The sequence below is a fragment of the Leptonotus elevatus genome, chromosome 6 (assembly GCF_054856555.1).
Source record: "Leptonotus elevatus isolate MCC_2025b chromosome 6, RoL_Lele_1.0, whole genome shotgun sequence".
Classification (NCBI taxonomy): Eukaryota; Metazoa; Chordata; class Actinopteri; order Syngnathiformes; family Syngnathidae; genus Leptonotus; species Leptonotus elevatus.
In genome coordinates this window covers 22,360,348-22,381,189 of record NC_141244.1, presented here as the reverse complement: position 1 = coordinate 22,381,189, position 20,842 = coordinate 22,360,348, and the positions used below count along the sequence as shown (strand labels likewise).

At 41.2% G+C, this 20,842-nt stretch overlaps 4 protein-coding genes across 4 annotated transcripts; 3 read left to right on the top strand and 1 right to left on the bottom strand.

The window, feature by feature from the left end:
- Window positions 1-512: 512 nt before the first annotated feature.
- fabp10a (fatty acid binding protein 10a, liver basic) lies at window positions 513-1,313 on the top strand. Its single transcript, XM_086077894.1, has 4 exons — window positions 513-634; window positions 706-878; window positions 1,046-1,135; window positions 1,235-1,313. The coding sequence occupies exons 1-4, from the start codon at window positions 568-570 to the stop codon at window positions 1,283-1,285; spliced, it is 381 nt and encodes a 126-aa protein (XP_085934020.1). The 5' UTR covers window positions 513-567; the 3' UTR covers window positions 1,286-1,313.
- A 107-nt stretch (window positions 1,314-1,420) lies between these two features.
- srsf10a (serine and arginine rich splicing factor 10a) lies at window positions 1,421-6,860 on the top strand. Its single transcript, XM_086077639.1, has 6 exons — window positions 1,421-1,655; window positions 3,080-3,184; window positions 4,125-4,228; window positions 5,418-5,592; window positions 5,677-5,727; window positions 5,883-6,860. Exons 1-6 carry the CDS (start codon window positions 1,591-1,593, stop codon window positions 6,163-6,165), a joined length of 783 nt encoding a protein of 260 aa, XP_085933765.1. The 5' UTR covers window positions 1,421-1,590; the 3' UTR covers window positions 6,166-6,860.
- A 54-nt stretch (window positions 6,861-6,914) lies between these two features.
- pnrc2 (proline-rich nuclear receptor coactivator 2) lies at window positions 6,915-11,521 on the bottom strand. Its single transcript, XM_086077640.1, has 3 exons — window positions 11,318-11,521; window positions 10,773-11,045; window positions 6,915-9,317 (listed from the first exon to the last, which is right to left on the bottom strand). The coding sequence occupies exon 3, from the start codon at window positions 9,293-9,295 to the stop codon at window positions 8,810-8,812; it is 486 nt and encodes a 161-aa protein (XP_085933766.1). The 5' UTR covers window positions 9,296-9,317; window positions 10,773-11,045; window positions 11,318-11,521; the 3' UTR covers window positions 6,915-8,809.
- A 6,485-nt stretch (window positions 11,522-18,006) lies between these two features.
- cnr2 (cannabinoid receptor 2) lies at window positions 18,007-20,648 on the top strand. The gene is made up of 2 exons (XM_086077637.1): window positions 18,007-18,226; window positions 18,828-20,648. The coding sequence occupies exons 1-2, from the start codon at window positions 18,172-18,174 to the stop codon at window positions 19,880-19,882; spliced, it is 1,110 nt and encodes a 369-aa protein (XP_085933763.1). The 5' UTR covers window positions 18,007-18,171; the 3' UTR covers window positions 19,883-20,648.
- Window positions 20,649-20,842: the final 194 nt, after the last annotated feature.

Genomic DNA, 20,842 nt, shown 5'->3' with positions numbered 1-20,842 from the left:
TGCTTCACCAAATTTGCTTCAGTTTTTGGTAATCCTCTTTGGTTCATATCCCCAATATCTTGATCAATCAATTAATCCAAATTTCAACTAGGCTAGAGTTTACCTCTCTCAATTAATGTCTCTTTTTTTTTTTTACATTGTATCTATGAAAGATAAAAAAAAAGTCATGGTCCAAATTTGACAAACTAATGGGTAAAAAGCACAGATAGCTGTTTTCAAATGTAGTGAGCAAAACAGAAAATAAAATAAAATAAATGTCAGAAATATAAATACTCCAAGTACAGATAGCTGAAAAATCTGCTCAATTACAGTAGTCAAGTATTTGTATTAAATTACTTCCCACCACTATCAAGTTTCTTGCCCCTGCGCCATGTCTCGGCACCTCTTGATCCCAAAAGTAGCCGCCGTCTTCGTTTCACGCCAATTCATGGAGCAAATGAACTCGGGGTTGTTCAAACAGCGTCCGATGGGGTTACTAATTAAACGCCTCGCCCGCGGAGTATAAAAGCAAGCCGGCCGGGGCAGACTCTTCCCCACACGGTTGAGCTTCACCCCCTTTTGGTCAACATGGACTTCAACGGCACGTGGCAGGTCTACGCCCAGGAGAACTACGAGGCCTTTCTCAAGGCCATGGGTGAGGGAAAAAGAACTTAGGGGAACTGGTTCTATCTTTATATGCAAATTCATAATATGTTCATTCACCAGAACTCCCCGATGATGTCATCAAGATGGCCAAGGACATCAAGCCGGTGACGGAGATAACACAGAAGGGCAAGGACTTCGTTGTGACCTCCAAGACCCCCGGGAAGACTGTGACCAACTCCTTTACTATCGGCAAGGAGGCTGACATCACCACCATGGACGGCAAGAAGCTCAAGGTGAACTGTTTGAGAAAATCCATACATTCATAGCAGAAATAAAGATATATCTTTTTTTGTCTTAAAAACTTAAACTGGCTTGAAACCATCATTTGAAACCCTAAGCCATTATAAATATATATATATATATATAATTCACTATGTACGCTGTTATGTGACCTCCCCAGTGCGTTGTCAACATGGAGGGCGGCAAGCTCGTCTGCAACACCGGCAAGTTCTGCCACATCCAAGAGATCAAGGGAGGCGAAATGATCGAGGTACCATGAACGCATCACTTGCCACACGCACAGTACATCCAAATTGTGTTGTGTGTAAATCACCTCCATCATGTCATTTTTCTCTTCTCTCGTTTTTAGACCTTGAGCATGGGATCCGTAACTCTCGTCAGGAAGAGCAAAAAAATGTGAAACTCAAAATAAATGTCTATTTAAATAATATACAGTGTCGTTCTTTGTGTGTTGATATAACATCCCTGTTTTTATTTACCAACCCTGAACGTATCACACTTGACAGCGGAGATTCTCCACTGAGCATGCGCACAAACTGCGCCGAAGCAAAGGAGCATGCGCACTGCCTGCACCACGCTCGTCACGTACATTTTTAGCCTTAAGGTTTGCAATTACAGCCGACACTCGGGGTTCGAACTAACGGTGACTTTTTTTAATTTTTTTTAAATAAAACAAAACCAGCGGCTATTAGATTGTCGTCACAAATGGCGAGGTACCTGCGACCCCCAAACTCCTCTCTGTTTGTACGGAATATCTCCGAAGAGTCCAGGTAAGTCCTCGCAGCTAACCGTATGCTAGTTTAGCTACAGCTAACCTCACAAAAAAATGGCTAACTGGCGTAGTTGCTCGACGTTGATAGCTTGCTAATGTGGGTGACGTTTGTCGCAAATGTCTTTTGACAAGGAATGACGTTCAGGAAGACGCCATTATTTTATTTTGAAGGCGATTAGTAACGTTGGTTACGCGAACCGGCTAGCTGCTACTTTAGCCTGATAATGGAGCTGAAACATCAAATATGTAACGTTACATTAAAAAACTGCATTGGTACTTCCATAACATATTATAACAAAAAATATATAATAGCGACGGTGTCCAATTGAGAGACGTTGAAGTTCATCCGGGCACTTTGTGATTTTATTTTATTTTCAAACCTAAATCGCCGCCATTTTGGTTCAACGGGAATATCGTTTGCTGCTTTGTGTTTATATATATATATATATATATATATTTAAAAAATTCATCAAATAAAACAACAAATAACGAATATTTAAAATGAACAAAAAAGTAATAATTAACATTTTTAAAGGTGGAATTCTACTTGAAAGCCACTAAATCAACCTACATAATTTAAGATTTATTATACATAGTATATTATAAGATGCATAAACCTTTTATTTGTACATTTACAACATATACTGAATGTACACATTAAAGATATTTAAAGTAGTTTATTATAAAATATATTCTACACAGTAGTTTTTGTATTAATATACTAAAATGTGTTCATCTACTGAATAGTTGCTTATTATATATTTATTTTTTTGTTTAATAAAATATTAAAAATACATTTATTAATTATAGTCTCCATATTGATTTGGATGCCTATTTGTTTTTGCACTTATTTACTAATATATGTTCATTAAAATATTTGGAAATTTCTAGATATAATATTTTACTTATTGGATGAATGGGTTGGATGTCTTCTAAATATTTGATAATAAATGTATACTGAAATATGTTCATTTTATTTAAAATTAATTATTTCAGTTTTCTATGTACCATATTCTTATTCACTTACATATTTGGGAGAGAAAAAATTAAAACGGCTGCGATTTGAACATTGGGTGCAATGTTATTAAATTTTCCTATGTATTTGATTATTTTTATTTACGTATTATTTGTTTAATTTTTGTCTATGAATAACCTCCGGTGGTGCAAATTACACTTTTGTTCATTTACTGATTTTTTTTTTTTAATAACTAATTAATATCTCATTTAATCCACTTTGTATCCTGCTATGATTGTGTGTGTGTGTGTGAACCTTTTTTCTTTTTTTTTCCAGTTCCTATCCAAAACTTTAACCACAATTACTTCCACTGTCTACAGTTGGATTGCTTGTGTTTAGTCACACAGTGCATTCCAAAAAAAAATCAATAAAAATGTGCCTCATTTCATTATTTCACGACACTTTAGGCCAGAAGATTTGCGGCGCGAGTTTGGTCGTTACGGGCCTATTGTAGACGTCTACATTCCACTTGACTTCTATACGCGGCGGCCAAGAGGATTTGCTTACATTCAATATCCTTTCTTCTTCTTGTGTGCTATTTCCACTGTGGCGTGTCCCGTTTGTAACTACTATCTCTTCTGTTGTTGCCTCAGAATGGTAAAGATACAGTTCTGGAGAGCCCGCCCCCCCCACTACCGCTACACACAGAAAAGTTACCAGGTAGAGTAGCCAAAGCCAAAGACCCAAGCGCTAGCAAAAAAACAAAACAAAAAAAAAACACAGCAAAAGCATCAAGATGCAAAGAGGGGTGCGAGCAAGAGAGAGAGAAAGCGGCCATTTTGTCTGCCAAAGGGAGCGCCTCCATTTTATGGGCCAAAGGGAGGAAAAGCGGGCGAAAAGTGTTTATTGGGCAAAGACAAGTGCCGCCTGCATTCCTCTGCCAAGAAAGCAATAAAGAGCAAGCTCAAGTTCACAGATCAAGCATGTTAAAAGGTAAACAAAGACAAGATTTTTTTATTTTTTTTTATGTATCCTCCTTAATCTGATCACTATTTATCTGTCTTGTCCACGCAGTCTCCAAACACTAAACTCTTCAGTGTCAATGTTTTGTACTTGATTATTTCATGATGTGCCAGCACTGATATCCAAGTGACTGTGTCAATAGCAGATCTCTGTGGCGCGTGTGTGATTTGTCAACTTTACGGTGACCTCATTGCTGATCATTTCAACTGGTTTCTTTTTCATTTTTAATGTGCAGCAAGAACGAGTAAAGAGGAAAATAGCCCGGCCAGGGTTTTTGATTTAGCTGTCCGTTGTTGCTGAGTCGAGACTATTACAACGTGTTTTGTTGTTGTTGTTGTTGTTGTTGTTGTTGTTTTTGCTTATTATCTTATTAGCATTGATAAACATCAGCAACTAGTTGACTCAACTTTCATCCCATTAGTGTCAAAAGTAGTGCGTGCGCGCGTGTGTTGCCTTGCCCTAAAATAAAAACCTTAACCGCGTCAGCACGTTCGAAGATGTCCGAGATGCTGAAGACGCCCTCCACAACCTGGACCACAAGTGGGTGAGTGGGCGCCAGATCGAGATCCAGTTTGCCCAGGGGGACCGCAAGAGTAAGAACTTTTCTTTCTTTTCTTTTTTTTTTTTGTATATAGTGGAACTTAAAGTCCAGTTCCAACACAATTTGGCTAAATATGCCTCTAAGCTGAACTCCAGACTTGCCAAAAATAAATAAAATACATACATACATTTTTATGTATGTATTTTAAATGTACATTTTGAGACTGTGCAAGGATTTTTTTTTTTAAAAACTCTCACGAATGTAAGACCAGTAAAGTCTATTATTATTATGCTCCACACTTCAACCAAATTATCAGTAAAAGTGAAAATAAGTGGACATGAATATTTACTATGCAAGTTGATTTACAGTATACACCCCTAATTTTTCTACTTGCTGCCCTAAAATTTCAGGTTGGGGGTTACTGTGCTCCTAAAAAAAAAAAAAGACATAAAACTTTGCAGTAGAGGTCGGTAGACTTCAAATGTGTAATTTATGCTAGATAGCACACCCATGTTTTAAAAGATGTCAGTTTGGCAATTTTCAAACTAAAAAGTGAATCTGTATTTTCCTTTTCCTTTGGCTGTTTTGGCTCCTTGTATTGTGTTGTCTGTAAACATGTGAATAAAATATCTGTATTTTCTATTACAATTATTAGTGAAATAAATACATAAAGGGATTTTATTACATTTATTTGACAGAGTGAAGTGCAGATTTTATTACATTTTCGGGAAATTATTAAATTATCCGGTGCTACACTCATTCGGGTCAAATCTCAAAACTGTTTCTAAAAAAACTGGGAACGATCGACAGTGGCACAAAATAGTGTCCAGATGTCAGCGTGCTTCCATGTGATCGTATAGATCATAGGTGTCAAACTCCGGTCCTCGGAGGCCGCTGTCGTGCAGGTTTTGGAGGTTTCCCTCTTCCAACACAAGCTGATTCCAATCATCAGGATGGTTATCAGGCTTATGCAGAGCTTGCTGCTGAGCTAATCATATATCAGCTGTGTTGGAGAACGAAAACATGCAAAACCTGCAGGACTGCGGCCCTCCAGGACCGGAGTTTGACACCCATGGTATAGAGACTCACCAACCGGGCATAAGTAGCGAGAATTTCTGCATTTTTGGGTGGCTTGCCATCAAATTTGATGTCATTTCACTTTACTGTTGGACCGGAAAGGATCCAACTCGGTGTGGTTGAACCTGTTGTAACGGGCATCATGTAAAATTGTCTCTCAAAAGCTCCCAACCAGATGAAGTCCAAAGAGCGCCATTCCCCTCGCAGTTTCTCGCGCTACGACGACGACGACGAGCGCGACGGGCGCCGCAGGCGATCGCGCAGTCGCAGCTATGAGCGCCGCCGGTCGCGCAGCCCCTCGTACGAACAGCGGCCGCGGAGGTCCGACAGCCCCAGAGAGTATGTCGCGCGCACGCTTCTGCTTTGCTTACACGTTCAAACTGTTGGTGTTCATTTTGGCTATTTCTCATGTTTCTGCTCCAGCTCGCGCTCCTACGGCCGACACAGACGCAGTAGAAGCCGTGAAAATGATAAGTATGTTTTTTTTTGTTGTTTTTTTTCTCGAGCTCCTCGGTTTAAACGATTCATTTTAGTATTTAATTGTTCGTTTTGTTACCTTTTCGGGCTTGCCCAAGGCTAGTTTTAGGCCTTCAAATGTTCTATGTTGGGCAATGTTTCTTTGTGATCAGGCACAAAGGCGGCCAGCAGCACGAGCGCCACAGGACCCATCGTGAGGCCGGCGCCCGGAATCGCTCGCCCTCCCGCTCGCCCTCGCCTCGCGCCAGGCCCAAGGACAGAAAGAGCCGGTCCCGGTCGCATAGCCCGGCCGTCCAGGAAGAGGGCTTCCACATGGCCCCCGGTTCCCACCAGCGCTCATTTGGCCGCTCCCCGTCGCGCTCCGTGTCACAATCCATATCCCGCTCGCGATCACGCTCCCGCTCCTGGGCAGAGTACAAGTCCGGAGGGCGCTAAACGACAGTTAAGTTTAACACGTAACACATTTTGTTTGTCTGCATTCTTGTTGAGTGACTTATGTTTTATGAGGTATTACATTTTCCAAAGTAGATTATTAAAATCGGTTTAACACCATGCCCATAACTTCTTTGTGGCGTAATGATATGATGGGCTGTTAGCTACGCGGGAGTTTCTCACACACAAATGATTTTGTGGGCAAAAAAACCCAGAAGTTATTTTGATGTTTGCATCTCTCATGAGGATTTGTTTGCCTTTGTGGGATATCCATAACAGTTAAGTCAACATAGTAAAGCATCTGATTGCTCAGTGCAACATGACCAATTCAATTGTCGACTACATCATAATGCTTAAAATCACCCTTAATGTAACGTGTTTCTACAGTACCTCAAAAAGCCACAAGGAGGCAATATACCCTTGTCCATTACTTTTCATGCATATACAATGCTGTACACTGCACAGTACTTTTTCTTTGACGGCAGCCATGTTATTTTAAGTTGACAGTCAAAGGCGATTGAGCCACTTGACATCATTTCCCATGCTACGTTTTGAATGACTTGGAAATATTCTATTGAGGTTTTACACGTTGCCTTTTTGTCTTAGTAAGGCAAGTTTATACACATCAGTATGCTGCCTTTTGTTTGTACAGTGACTGGACTCAAGTAGTTCAATAAAAGACCTCTGCCAACACTGTATTGCGTCGTAAAAGTCCCTTGAGACGATATAAATAAAAGACACCCAGACAAATGTTTAGGGGGGAAGGGGAAGGGATTTTATTTAGTTTTTTGTAAAAATTTAACTTTTTCCAAATCAACTGCTTCTTTTTCATAATCTTAAAACCAATTGTTGCCAATTTTACATGGGGCATATTTTCTTCTTTCCAACATACAATGACATCTTCAGTGGGGACAAATTCAAATCCAATTCTTGACAAGTTCTAATTTCGCATGAAGAGATTGCAATGCACGACATAACTGGATAAACAAATACAGCAAATGACTACATTTAAAAAAAATCTGCTGGCGGAAGAACAGCTGAGGTAAGGGTGCTTCTAAAAACAGATTTATTTATTTTTTTTTGGGGGGGGGGGTTCAAATTGTTTTTCTAAAGGGGCTTTAACTTAAGTTACAAATTCATCCAAGTAAATGTCATACATGTGCAAATCTCCCCAGTTCCAATGGTAAACAAATTTCTCTCACCCTACACTGCATCATACAAACTCATAAAAACATGTGCAAGATCTCCGGAAAGACTTCAGTGCAGGGCTCTCATACTGGCAAATGCTTGATTTTCTTTTTTTTTCTTAACAAAAATATTCTTCAGCATCTTCGAAGTCGAGACGACACGCGTCCCATACATTCAGTGTTATTAGTACTAAAAATACTTTCGTCTGCAAGCCTCCGCCGCAGTGTGGGCCTGCAAATGTACAATATGCTACAAGAACTTTATACATGCCATCATTCTTATTTACATGGCTCCTGAAAGACACAATCAACGAATGAGGTTTTGTCGTCTTTAGTCTGGCTATGAAGCAGATTCAATTCTGCACAGGGAAAGCAATAACAAATCCTAAACAAAATGGCTCACGTGAGGAGGAAAACGATAGTCGATCACGCGTCTGATTCAACAACGTCGCAGCCTGTAACATAACAACTGGAGCAAGTGCAGTGCAAAATGGGCTCAAGCTCATGATGGAACACAAACAAACGCACCGTGCTTGTAACGTCACAAAATGGTGACGCAGTCTCGGCTTCTCAACGGCAAATTGTGCCGCAGACAGGACCGAACCGATCGGTCCTCTTCCGCATGTCAAGGCGGCACTAGAGGGCGTTAAAAGAAGAGACTGCATCACAGGAACATTAGGAGAGGGGGGGGGGGGGGGGGGGGGGCTGCTGCTGCTTTGGTCAACGCACGGCACCGCCAAAGCACAAGACCACTTGGACACTATGAACACAAGGCCCGGCATTTTTTTCCCGCCTCTTCGCCTTTCACATGGAACATTGGCACTTGACACCGAGTGCATGTCTGTCCCGTCTTACATTTTGCACACATTTGCGGGCAACGCGCCCCCTTCTGGATACTCCCTCCAAAAAGGAGGACAATAACAAGAGCGACAGCGGAAAAATGTTGTCTGTGAGGCCTTAGAGCAGCTCGCCTCCTGCAGTGCATGTGCGCACAGCGCAATAAAAAAAAAAAAGGGTACACAGGAGTCGAGCGCCTAAGGCCTGTGTGCCATATCAACTTTTCATCTAACGCCATTAAAAAGAATGTACATGTGATTTCCCTGCAGAATCGCAGTTGAGCGTCCTACCGTTTTAAAACGAACGCCAGAGGGGCTCTCGTTTTGAAATGTGCTACAAAAAAAAAGAAAAGAAAAGGAGATTGGACCGTGTGCTGGCGACCCATTGTAAGGTATAAAAATAAAAACGGTTGTATATGTCCATAGAAGCGGACAGGAATTAAGTAACGCGAGGAAAAATAAGTGCACCCAATCTGCTTTGATAGCCAAAATAAAAAGAACAAAAAAACGACGCCAAAAAAGGGGGGGTATCCGCTTAATTGTCACCAGCAAGAGGACTGTAATATCGGATTTGTTAAAAAAAAAAAAAGCTCATTAAAAAGTGTACTGCAGCCATTTTCCCCGTCAGGCCTGCACCTTCAAGAGGCTCTTGAGCTGGAAGGTCATCATCTCCCTGCTCTCGCCGGCACTCATGGGGAAGGACACCCAGTGACTTGGCGGCTTGGGAAGCACGCTGGGCAAGGGCGGCTCGCTGAACTTGGGCCCGGCGTAGCTGGGGCTGCCCCGGGCATTCAGCAGAGTGTTGAGGTGCGACACGGCCCCCTCCCAGTCCTGCTCGTAGGCGGCGGCCAGACGGGCGATGGAAGCGGCCGCCTCGGCCTGCCGCGCCTCCGGGGAGCAGTGGTATGCCAGGACGCCCTTTTCGTTGCTGCTGCTGCTGCGGCGGTGGTGGTGGTGATGGTGGATGCCGCCGGCCGACGCCACCGTCACGTTGCCGTTCTGGTCGCGGCCTCGCTGCCTGGTTCGGCCCGGCTGCTGGTTCTTCTTCTTGGGGCGCTCATGATGGGGGCCTGGAATGTTGCTGCATCGCTCTCCGCCTCCACCTCCCATGATGCTTCACCTTGACTGTCACCTAAACACACAGGTATGTGCGTGTTAGTTTTATTCTGTTTGAGAACACAGAAGCCCTGTTGTGATCACCCTCAAACTCAAAGTGAAAGTGAAGAAGCCAATGTTTTGTGCCATTGGGGGAGAGGAAAAAAAAAGTTGTTTTTATATATATTCTGTGGTCCACAAACCAGAACTAATTGTAAAAACTGTCCTTTGGCAGTATGGTAGCAAATAAATGAACCTAAAACACTTGTTTGTATACTGACCACCCCCAATAAATAAAAGGTTTGATCAAATAGTGATGTTCTATGCGGGAAAAGGTTCTGTTCTATCAGTTATGTACACAGAAAAACATTGGTTGCTGGCTCTCACAAGCTAAAAATAGAGGGAATAGTCATAATTTGAGCCCGTTCTCTACATATGCTGCGACATTCCATGGCTGTAGCTCAACTTCCTGTAGATGACCTCATTGGTTGGTCTGTACAGTGAACAACAATGACGTGAGTGTTAAGTTTACCTAATTTTCATTATATTTCTCACCAATTAAATACATTAGCAGGTACAGCATTGACGTTATAGTCACATTAGTGACTAATGTCGGTTAGTCAAACGTAAGTTCACGCCATGTGAACAAAGGCGACAAGTCAATGTGTGTTAAGTCGGCGTCACAAAACCAAGGTGACTTCTGTTCTTCTTGCAGGCCTGTGTGAATAGTTTAAGATTACAGTGGATGTTTACTCCAGTGCAGAACATATTTTGTATAATAGAGGACCTAATACTCCTTTGCACACTCTGACAATGAGAGCACCACTGCCGCAAACTTCCTGTTGTGCAATCACACTTTCTTTTTTTTGGGGGGGGGGGGGTTCCCTGAGGTCAAATTTCCCCCCTCCCCTGGCATTGCACCGTGCCCCCCTATTTGAGAATGACTGATGTACTGGTAAATTAATAAAACCTGATTTCTGCAGACTTTAGGAATTTAACCCTAGTCTTTACTCGTGGCTTTAATGCTTCTTCATGACATAAGTCATACAACAGCCACTTGCTATTTACAAGGTGCCAGAGTCAGGGACGACCAGCACACATTTGGCAATCTGAAGATCTCATTCTGCGTACGTGAAATTTGTCAGAAGCAGATAAAAAAAAAATATATATATATATATATATATATATATATATATATATATATATATATATATAAATAAATAAAAAGGATTTAATATCAAAATACAAAATGTAGATGTGATTCAATAAAGAAATTTGTTGTAAATGTATTTCTCTATAAATTGATTATAAAGACTAAATAATTGTCATTAGAATGTCATCGGCTTTAAAAGTTAATTGCAGAACGTTTAAAAGTTAATTGCAGAACGTTGAACCGTAGTCCTTTTGCCTACGTGCGGAAGAGCAAGCAGCCACCCCTCCCCCATCACCCCACAAGACGAAAACAAGCTCTCGGCACGGCCCAAGCACGCACCTCTTTGTTGCCACAAAGTTGCTCAGGAAGAGATCCCTCTTCTTCGTCCTTTTCGTCTGCCTTTGGCCTTCAAACAGCCTCCTCCGTCTCCGAGTACAGTCGACGTTGATGTTGTCGCGATCGGGTCTCCTCCTGCGGGTATCGAGCGGTCTTTGTCCCGTCGAGTGTGCCGGGCTGGCGGTCGTCGAGTGCCAATGGGCGTCGTTTGGTCGCGGAGCAGAGCTGAACATGAATTCACCTCGGCGCACACGATACACCACGAAGCCGCGGGACCTAAAACAAAATAGCCACCATTACGCAACAGATTTCATGATAAGCGGTTTCGGTGTACACTTCCTGTTGTGACGCAGATTCGCTACTAGTTTAAAAATTCAGTCAACCAGGGTGATTGTTTTCTATTTACGTTATTACGTAATAGTTAATCGAGTGAAGCGATGGCGTCGTTCGACTCGCCATCTCTGTTCAATTTAATTTCGCGGAGAACAAAAACAAAGAAGCTTTGGCTCCGTAATGGCGACCAGGAGGAACAAAAACAAGTCTCTTACCGACTTCTTCAGGCTTGATCGTCGAAGCCTTTCGTCCGGTTGGTCGTTTTTAGCGAAACAGATATCCTTCGTTAATTTTCCACAAATTCGGTTGGTGGTCACCCTTGCAGATGGGGAAAACAGAACTCAGGAAAGCAATCGCCTCCTTTCTCTCTCTCGCCTTCTTTTCCGACTGCGTCTGAATTGCTACAAAATGTCGCCTCAGCTCGTCTAAGTAGCTGGTAGCTGACCGCCTCCGACCAATAACGTCGCGAGCTCGAAGGGCTCCGGCCAATCAGAGGCGAGTGAGGCGGACGCGTTCAGTCTTGTTGCCAGACGAGTGACGTCAGTGGCCGACTTGTCTTCGCCTTTGTGCTTTCCGCAATTTCCTTACAGAGAAGTAAGAAGAGAGAAAAGACAAAAAAAACACCTCACGTCGAATGTACAAAGCTGTTTCTCTTCTGAAATTGTTGTTGGGTAACGCGTAATGTAATGTAATGTGATTATACAAGCCATACGCGACGCAGAGGCCACAATATGCGTCGGATTAAACCTTATGTAATGTCGATCCTTTGTCGGACACATTTAGTAAAAAAAAAAAGATGACATAAGGTGTTCTAGAATCTTGTCTTTGACGCTTTTGTTTCGTGTATCTGTCGAAACAGCTGCAACAGGCTGTACATGAAACCCTTCACCCATCCCCCCACCCCCAACTCACCAAAACATTTACTTTTTGCTTTCAAGTCAGCCAACAGCATTTGAGTCAATATCACTGCGAACGAAGTGCCTTTGTCTTATCTCTTAAAATGTGTTTCCAACTTTTAGATTCTTTTTAAATGTCCCAAACACTGTTTTGCTAGTTACACTGCGCGTAATAAGTAACTTAATTAATTGATACTAAATTTACTTTTATCATGTACATTTATATTTTAGAATCACAGAGTGGACGTGTTAAGCTTGAGTCGCTTGACAACATCCAACGACACAAATGATGAGGAAAATTGTGTAAAGATTAATTCTGAAATAGCCACCGTTCAGCCTACATCGAAGAAAGACAAAACACTCATTTTACATTACCCTTAACTCATTCACTGCTATTGACGGCTGTAGACGACAAAAATTATTTTGAACTATTTCTATTAGTTCAAGATTTTTTTCCCCCACTTTTGTTAGTAAGAGTATGAAACATTTTTATGTACATTTACAACAGATATAAAATGTGAGTTAACTAGTGAAGTCATGCAATTAATTACGATTAAAAAATCACCTGACACCTAATTTTTAATAATCTTTTCTTTAAAAAATAAATAAATAATTGTAATTATTATTTTTAAATTTTTTATAATCTTTTTTTAACTCAAGATTATTAAAAAAATTAGGAGCGTTTTTTTTATCATAATTAATCGTTAGTTAACTCATGATTAATCACACATTTTGTATCTGTTCAAGAGCAAGAACAAGAGCAAAAACATAGCTCCCAAACAACTCCCCACGTTACTTCGTTTGTACCACTTATTCTATTCCGTACGTCACGGTTTGTACAACCTTGACCACGTTTTCACGTAAAATGTTTAAAAAAACAACAACCAATCGGATGCCTCATGAGTCAGTCAAGAGTGGCTTTCCTCCACTAAAGGGAGTGAGTGGCCTTGAAAAAAAAGTTGCACAACAACAGATCATGCTGGGCTGAGGGGGAGGGGCGGAGTCACAATCACGAGTCCAAAACTATGTAAGGAAAATAGGTCAGCGGCAAGGCCTCCTGCAGGTCGCGCAGACCCCGGCAGAAGGCCACGTCACCATATTTGTCGGCGTAAACATGACACTGATAGTAAAAAAAAAAAGTACAATAAAATAACATTTCATTCTTGAATCAAAAACTAACTTTCCCCTCCAAGCTCATTGGAGGCCTTCACTCCGTGGGGAATGTTGTACTGACTGTGAGCTACCAAGATACCATAATGGAGTTTTCACACGTTGCGATTTCATAACGTTCAGATAGAGTTCCCCAGGGAGAACTGATTACAAAAAATAAAAAAAATAAAATAAAAAAATGGTTCGCTCTGTTCTGTTTACTTCACATTTGTTACAGTGAAGTAAACAGAAGGGGAAAAAAATGCAAAAGAAAAGTGTTTTTCTTTTGCGTGAACAGGAACCGAGTCGTAAGTTCCCGAATAAACAAATGTAACTGAAAACCTGAACGGAAAGCACAACATTAATAATTGAATAGTGTAATTGTTTAGCTTTGAAGAGGCTTGGGAGAGGCTGTTTAACTCATTCACTGCCATTGACGGCTATAGACGTCAACAATTCATTTGACTATTTCTATTAGATAAACTTTTTTTTCCCCACTTTTGTTACCAAGAGTATGAAAACCTAGAAGAAAATTATTGTACATTTAGAACAGATATAACATTTGTGATTAATCGTAAGTTAACTATTGAAGTCATGCGATTAATTACAATTATAAATTTTAATCGCCTGACGCCCCTAATTTATAATAATCTTTTCTTTAAAAAAAATTTTAATGTCTAGGTTTTTATACTCTTGTTAACAAAAGTGGGAAAAAAATGTTAAACTAATAGAAATAGTTCAAATGAATTTTTGACGTTTATAGCCGTCAATGGCAGTGAATGAGTTAACTGTAGGTCTAAGTTGTTTGCATAACTCTAATTATTTACTTGCCTCACCGGTTTCATTGCGAATGAGTGACCACAATACCGGTGCAAGTAATGACGTCAATGGTAGAAGCTAGAGGCTGAGGTGCAATGTGTTTGTTTGTGGAACAGACGCGTTAGCTCGAGAGCGGGGCAGTCACAGTCCAAGCGCGATGATGTAACCCGACTTCCCGGGCCTAATTCCATTCAGCTTGTCTGTGCTATGCGAAGGAGGAGACGCTGCCAGTTGACCGCAGATGATCATTTATGTTTTGATGGCCTGCTTCTTATGCCATGACACTTTTGTGTCTTATTAAGAATGTTCAAACCCGTTTTTTGTTTTTCTTTCAGACCGTCGTTCTGCGTCAACAGCAACAATTTGGGGAAGGCGTGACGGGCAAGGCGAGGGTGTGAAGTTTAAATACTTGACACTCCTCCTGCAATTGTCGCTGCCCAACAAGTTCTTTTTTTGTTTTCCAGTAATCGCCTGCTATTTTTGGTGGCTAATTACTGAGGCCTGCAATACCAAACAACCACAAACAAGTACTGTTTTTGGCGCCCTCCTAAAAATATTTCTAATTAATTGCCTTTAATGATAGTTTAAACCGTAAATATACCACAAACTATGATCCCAAAACAACACACTCATTTTACATTACCCTTAACTCATTCACTGCCATTGACGGCTATAGACGTCAAAAATTAATTTGAACTATTTCTATTAGTTTCACATTTTTTTCCACTTTTGTTAACAAGAGTATGAAAACCTAGAAAAAAAAATATTGTACATTTAGAACAGATATAAAATTCATGATTAATCTTGAGTTGTGATTAATTACAATTTAAAAAAAAAAAATTTGCCTGGTGCCCCTAATAAGAAGGAAAAGAAACGGAAAGATTCTTAAAAATGAGGGGCGTCAGATGATTAATTTTTTTAATTTTTTTTATTTAAAAAAAAAAAAGATGATTAAATTTTTTAATTGTATGACTTCAATAGTTAACTCACGATTTATCACAAATTTTATATCCGTTTTAAATGTACAATAAAAAAAAATCTAGGTTGTCACACTCAAAAAAAAAAGTGAAACTAATAAAAATACGTCTATAGTGAATGAGTTAAAAACAAATGACAAAACAATTATAAGATGACAAAAAATTATAGTTGTGTCTTGAAATGCAATTAATCCCCCCGCCAACCCAAAACGCACAATTAAAACTAAATAAATAAAAACACCATATGTGAGTAGTTACGTGCTACATTTACTCAAGTAACTTTTGTTTTCAATTGTACTTGCTAGAGTAGTTTTGATGCATACATTTTCCTTGTATTTGAGTATATGTGAAGAAGAAAAGCGAGTCTATCCATCTCTGAAAAACACAGAAAAAGAACATTTGCTCTTCACATAACCTGTGAACACAGAAAATATTGCCCCTCCTTGTTTTCCCGTGGGGTCAAAGGTGGTTGGCAAACCAGCCATTGTCCTTGCATTGCACTGATCTCAATATATGACTGGATAGCCGATAGTTTATACACTCCCGTGCAAGCCGTTGAAGCGACAGGGCGGCCATCTTGCTCCTCCCATTTCGCGAGCAGATTACTGTATAAACTATACGGTATACGTACAGATTACACATATGTAATGTTTTGTTTCCTCCCTGCCATCGGCGCTTCCTGCTTTCGTCCCGCCCTAAACAACGCCTGATTGGTCCGACCAAACGTATCAGCGGGAGCGGCGCAAGATGTATTCCCGTAGTATTTGTGAACAAATGCCGCGAGAATTCAGCTTGCTGGCCAAGGTTACGAGTGACGACTCGTAACCTTGAAAATCTAGTGACAAGTAAAGGCGAGGTACTACTGTACTTCCTTGACACCGATTTACAGCGGACCCACGGGAGTTACGGACTGGGCCAGCCTACAAATAGCAAATACATTTAAAAACAATCTTGAATAAGCGGGTATGTACCACTAATAAGCATTTTCCACAGAAAACAAGGATTTCCCTGCAACAAAATTAACAATATTTTATCCCCCCTCCAAAAATTCAAATACATATATTTATTACTCTGCTAATAGGTGAATATGCGTTATAGGGCTTTGACGCCACCCTGTGTTTCAGGAAGAGCACAATGCAGTTTTTCCTGTGATGTGTTCCATTTTAGTTGAGCAGCAAGGCCAGAATGTGTTTACCACCTACGTGTATTATTTCATCCTCTCATCATCATCATCATCATCATTTGTTCCCTCCCTCTCTCTCTCTCTCTCTCTCTCTGTCCAGTTCTTATTTGCTCTAGTCTTGTGCTCCCACGACTAAAAAGTGTGGAGGGCAAACAGCAACAGGTAAGCAAGCCCCTGCGAGGTTCTTCACGTGTAAATTATGTATGTCTGTAAAAGTATGCTGGTGTAAATTGTAAAATTGTTGAGTACGACTTTTGGGAGTCTTTATCCTTTTTTGATGATGAATTTCTGCTGAGCTCGTCGCATGTGGAAACAGTGAGACAGCGACTCCACGTCACATTTCAGCTGTGAAAAAGCGGATGTGCAGTGTATTTTTATTTGATGGGAAATGAGCAAAAGTCTACTTTCCCAAAACAAGAGCACTTCTGCATTCTTCTTCATTCTGGGAATTTTTCAAATCGACAGAATCATCATCATTTTAAAATTATATTTAAACAGTGGATTTTTATTAGTAGTATGGTTTTATAATTAATTGTCCGTGAATACTTCCACTTAATATACATGCTATTTTGATACATTAGTATTGTTTATTTATATTATATTTTAAATACATTTATGAGTTGATGCGATATACATTTTTGATTTGATATTCCCATATTATTTGCATTTTGTTTTGTATTTCACTTTCATATGTTCCAAATAGATTATAATCATAATAATTATTTTTTTAATTAAGATGACATTTTAATCTGTATTTCAGTGTAGTCTGTATATTGATAATTTTACTTTAGATTATGGATGTTGTATAACTTTCATTTTGACATTTTAATTGATGCGGTGTATATTTTTCAAATATATATGTAGAATTTTTTTTATTTAGTATTTTAAGACCTCTTAAAAGCAGGTAAATTGTATTAGAATTGATTTTTTTTTTGTTCCTAAAAATAAGACTGTAGTGCACTCCCATTAATGGCTGCATTATTTAACACTGCGGCCCAATCCTCTTACATTAGTCCAATCTATTGATTGCATATAGGTGAAAGGATTGATAAAAGCTGACTGACTCTCACTTCCTGATTACCAGTAGACTACTTCATGCGTCCACCAGGGGGGAGCATTGGCAGTTATTGCAACCTTTTGAAAAATAAAAAAAAGACAGTTTGGTGACTCACAAATAATCCATCCATTTTCTTTACCGCTTGTCCTCACAAGGATAATATAATAATAAAATAATAACACATGTATTTTTACACTGTATATAAACGAAAAGACAACTTTTAAAAATACATTGGAGCCATTCTTTCTTGTGTTTATGGCTACCATGTTCAGCACGAGGCTGTAATGATCGTTTTATCTGTTTTCTTGGAGCTCCAAACGACTTTCCACTTTGCCTTAAATGTCAATGTTCCATCTCGGGTCTAAGTTCAATATTGACCGAGAGGATGCGTAATTACATTTTCTGCTTATTATTGTTTTTTTTCCCTCACTCCCTCGGCAGGAAGCGTCCGCCTTTAATAGCTGTCGATAGTGGAAAAGGTCGTCCTCGTTGGCGCCCACGAGGTTTGGCATTTGTCTCTATGTATATGACAGTCATAACGGGATTACTGTATTTTGTTGTCGTAGTCGCGAAACCTTTAATAATGAACATAACACAAGCGATTTCCTCAAAAACTTTATTCCCCTATTTGAAATAATCCATACAAGGGTCAAACTGTGGCCATCTTAAAACCTTATATTGACTGTAAAGGCCACAAAAGCAAAAAAAAAAATAAAAAATCTTACATAATCACAAACATAATGGAGTGTTGGTCCTTTGATATTTTTTTTACTTTGCACAACTTTACAAGGCGTTTTCCCGGGAAAACAAAAATGAGTACAATTCTGTCAAATTTGATGTGTGATGTCATAATAGTCTCATTTCTGTCGACCATTTTGTAAAAATTGTTGACGTCTTTGCACGAACGTCATGTCCGTAAGTCTTAACATCCTTGCCTGCCGTTTTTAGAGATACGAAGACCGTCAGGTTGCAAATCTAAAGGGCTAAAATGGAGGAATTGGATGTTCCCACCCAAGTTGAGGAAAACACGTCGGCTTCACAGGGTAAGGCGTGATGGGTGAGCTGAAAACGAATGCTGCATTCAAGGAAGGGCGGAAGTCTGATTGATCCCAGTTGGCTTTTCTCAGTTCCGACCTGAAAGCATTCGAGGCGAACGTAAACAACCAAAATGGCGGATAGTGATAAATTACTTTTTGTTTTGGACCTCAACACGCATTTTGACGTCCAGCCTGAAACCTGTTATTAATCCAAGACCCTTCATTTTAACCGGATACTTCAGAGTCCCGCCGGAGTTGTGAAGTTGTTAGGAGACCAGAGGAAGGAGCAAAGGAAAGAAGTTCACCGTATAATTTCATGCAGAGATCGCGGCGTGTTATGTGAAGTCATGTTGAATATTTATGTATAACGAACGCTATCTAGTTTTATACTCGGGTAAATTGTGTTTCCATAGTGGTTGCCATTGTAGAGTGACGTCATATCGAAGTCGTTGCCCCCCCCCCGACTTTGCATGTGGTATTTCCGAGTTCAAGTGTACGTTCCCGTACACACTTCCTGTTTTGAAGTCGTAAAAAGTCCGACTGCCCGCTTTCCTCGAATGCAGCATTTCTCAGCCCACTTTGTAGTGTACAGAAGACTTCCTCCCAGTCAACAGGTCCTGCGAGAACCTGGAATGCTACATGGTCCTGATCGCCGTGGAGAAGACGGCAATCGGCTCCATCTGTTTCCTGGCCGGGCCCGTCACGTTGCTGGAGAACGCCGTCATCCTCGGCTTGATCGCAGCTACCGCCTCGTTACGCCGGCGCCCCTCCTACCTCTTCATCGCTAACCTGGCGCTGGCCGACGTCTTCGCCAGCTGCTTCTTCACCACCAGCTTCCTGGACTTCCACCTGTTCCGCCGCAGCGACGGCCCCACCGCCTACCTCTTCAAGCTGGGCGGCGTCACCATGGCCTTCACCAACTCGGTGGGAAGCCTGCTGCTGACCGCCTTGGACCGTTACCTGTGCATCCACCGGCCGTCCGGCTACAAGGCGCTGCTGACCCGCCGCCGCGCTCTGCTTGGGCTACTCGCCCTTTGGTGCGCCACCGTCTTCATCTCTTCGCTGCCGCTGATGGGCTGGACGTGCCCCACCGGGTTGGCGGCGCCTTGCTCCCGCCTCTTCCCCTACATCAGTCAGGGCTACCTGGCCTGCTGGACCGGCTTCATCCTGGTCCTCCTGGCGCTTATCCTGTGCGCTTACGTCCTGATCCTGTGGAAAGCTCATCAACACGAAGCCTCCATGAGCAACCTCCAGGGGGCGCTTGGGTCAGGCCACGCCCGCATGAGGATGGACATCCGGCTGGCACGCACTTTCGGCCTGATCCTGCTCACGCTGGTGGGCTGCTGGCTTCCGGCGCTCTCCTTCATGCTGGCCGACGCGGCCGTGGCGCTGACCCGCAACCAGCAGAGGGCCTTCGCTTTTTGTAGCACCCTCTGTCTCCTCAACTCGGCCGTCAACCCGCTGCTGTATGCCCTGCGTTGCCGGGAGCTCAGACTCGCCCTGCTGCACCAACTCAAGGTCCTCAGCCAGGCCGCCAGGTGTAAAAAGGCCACCGCGGGGGATTCGGGTCCAAGACCGCCATCATTAGAGAATTGTACCGCCCAGGAAATGGCCGGCAGCTCTCAATGTTGCTCCGTTTTGGAAACAACAGACAAGCGGTAGTTAACGCTAAAAGGGTAGTTGTTTTCAAGGTAATAAGTCAAGGATGGACTTTGAGGTAAAAGCGGCTTGTGATCTATTAGGATCACAATCATCATCGTCATCGTTTAGAGAAATTGACCAACAGTTTCTCATCATTTTTCGGTGAACTCGTAAAAGTTTTCCAGAGCTTTTTGTAAAAAAAAAAAAAACAGGATTCTATCAAATATATAATCCAACTGAATTATTTTACATCAAGGACAAAAATGTATCATCAGATGATTGGAGCTAAGCTTGTTCACCATTTGGAACAAGAATACCCAGTAGAACCCGTTGCTCCCAAAAATGTATAAAAACGTTCTATTTTAAATATTGACATGGTCCCAAAATTATTATTTTTTTTTTTAAATTTAAACGTTTTTTTTAATGCTAGAGCATACATAAGGCTTTGATGCAGACTCTGACCTGAAGAGGTCGCTTAAAGCAATGGTAGTTATTACAAAACGGCCAGCAGGTGGCAGCAGAGTATAAGAGATCAACCAGGGTCATGTTGCAAAAAAGCTATTTTCCCCAGTGTTTTAAACAGATTTGTGAATATTGATTTAACCTAGTTAAAGGAAACAGATACAAATATACTTTTTTTTCCTGATAATCTTTCTTTTGGTAGGTTCCATGTTTTTATAGCAATAGAGCAGAATATTTTGTGGGCCTTACAAAATCTGTCAAAATCCAGTAAAACAGCCGGGAGCAAAGGGGGTTGCTTCACTGAAAATGGCTGGGAGTGAATGAGTCAACCTTAAACATTTCATGACAATAATATGTTATATGTGACTTCACTAATCTAAACATGACATTCTGATTCATATTACATTTGTGGAATGAGCGTTATGAAGCAAAATCCAGCCATTTTTATTCATCTCAGGGGGGACGGCCATTTTGACATCAATGTTGCTGAACGTCGTTGCCTGAGCCCTGCGCCACATT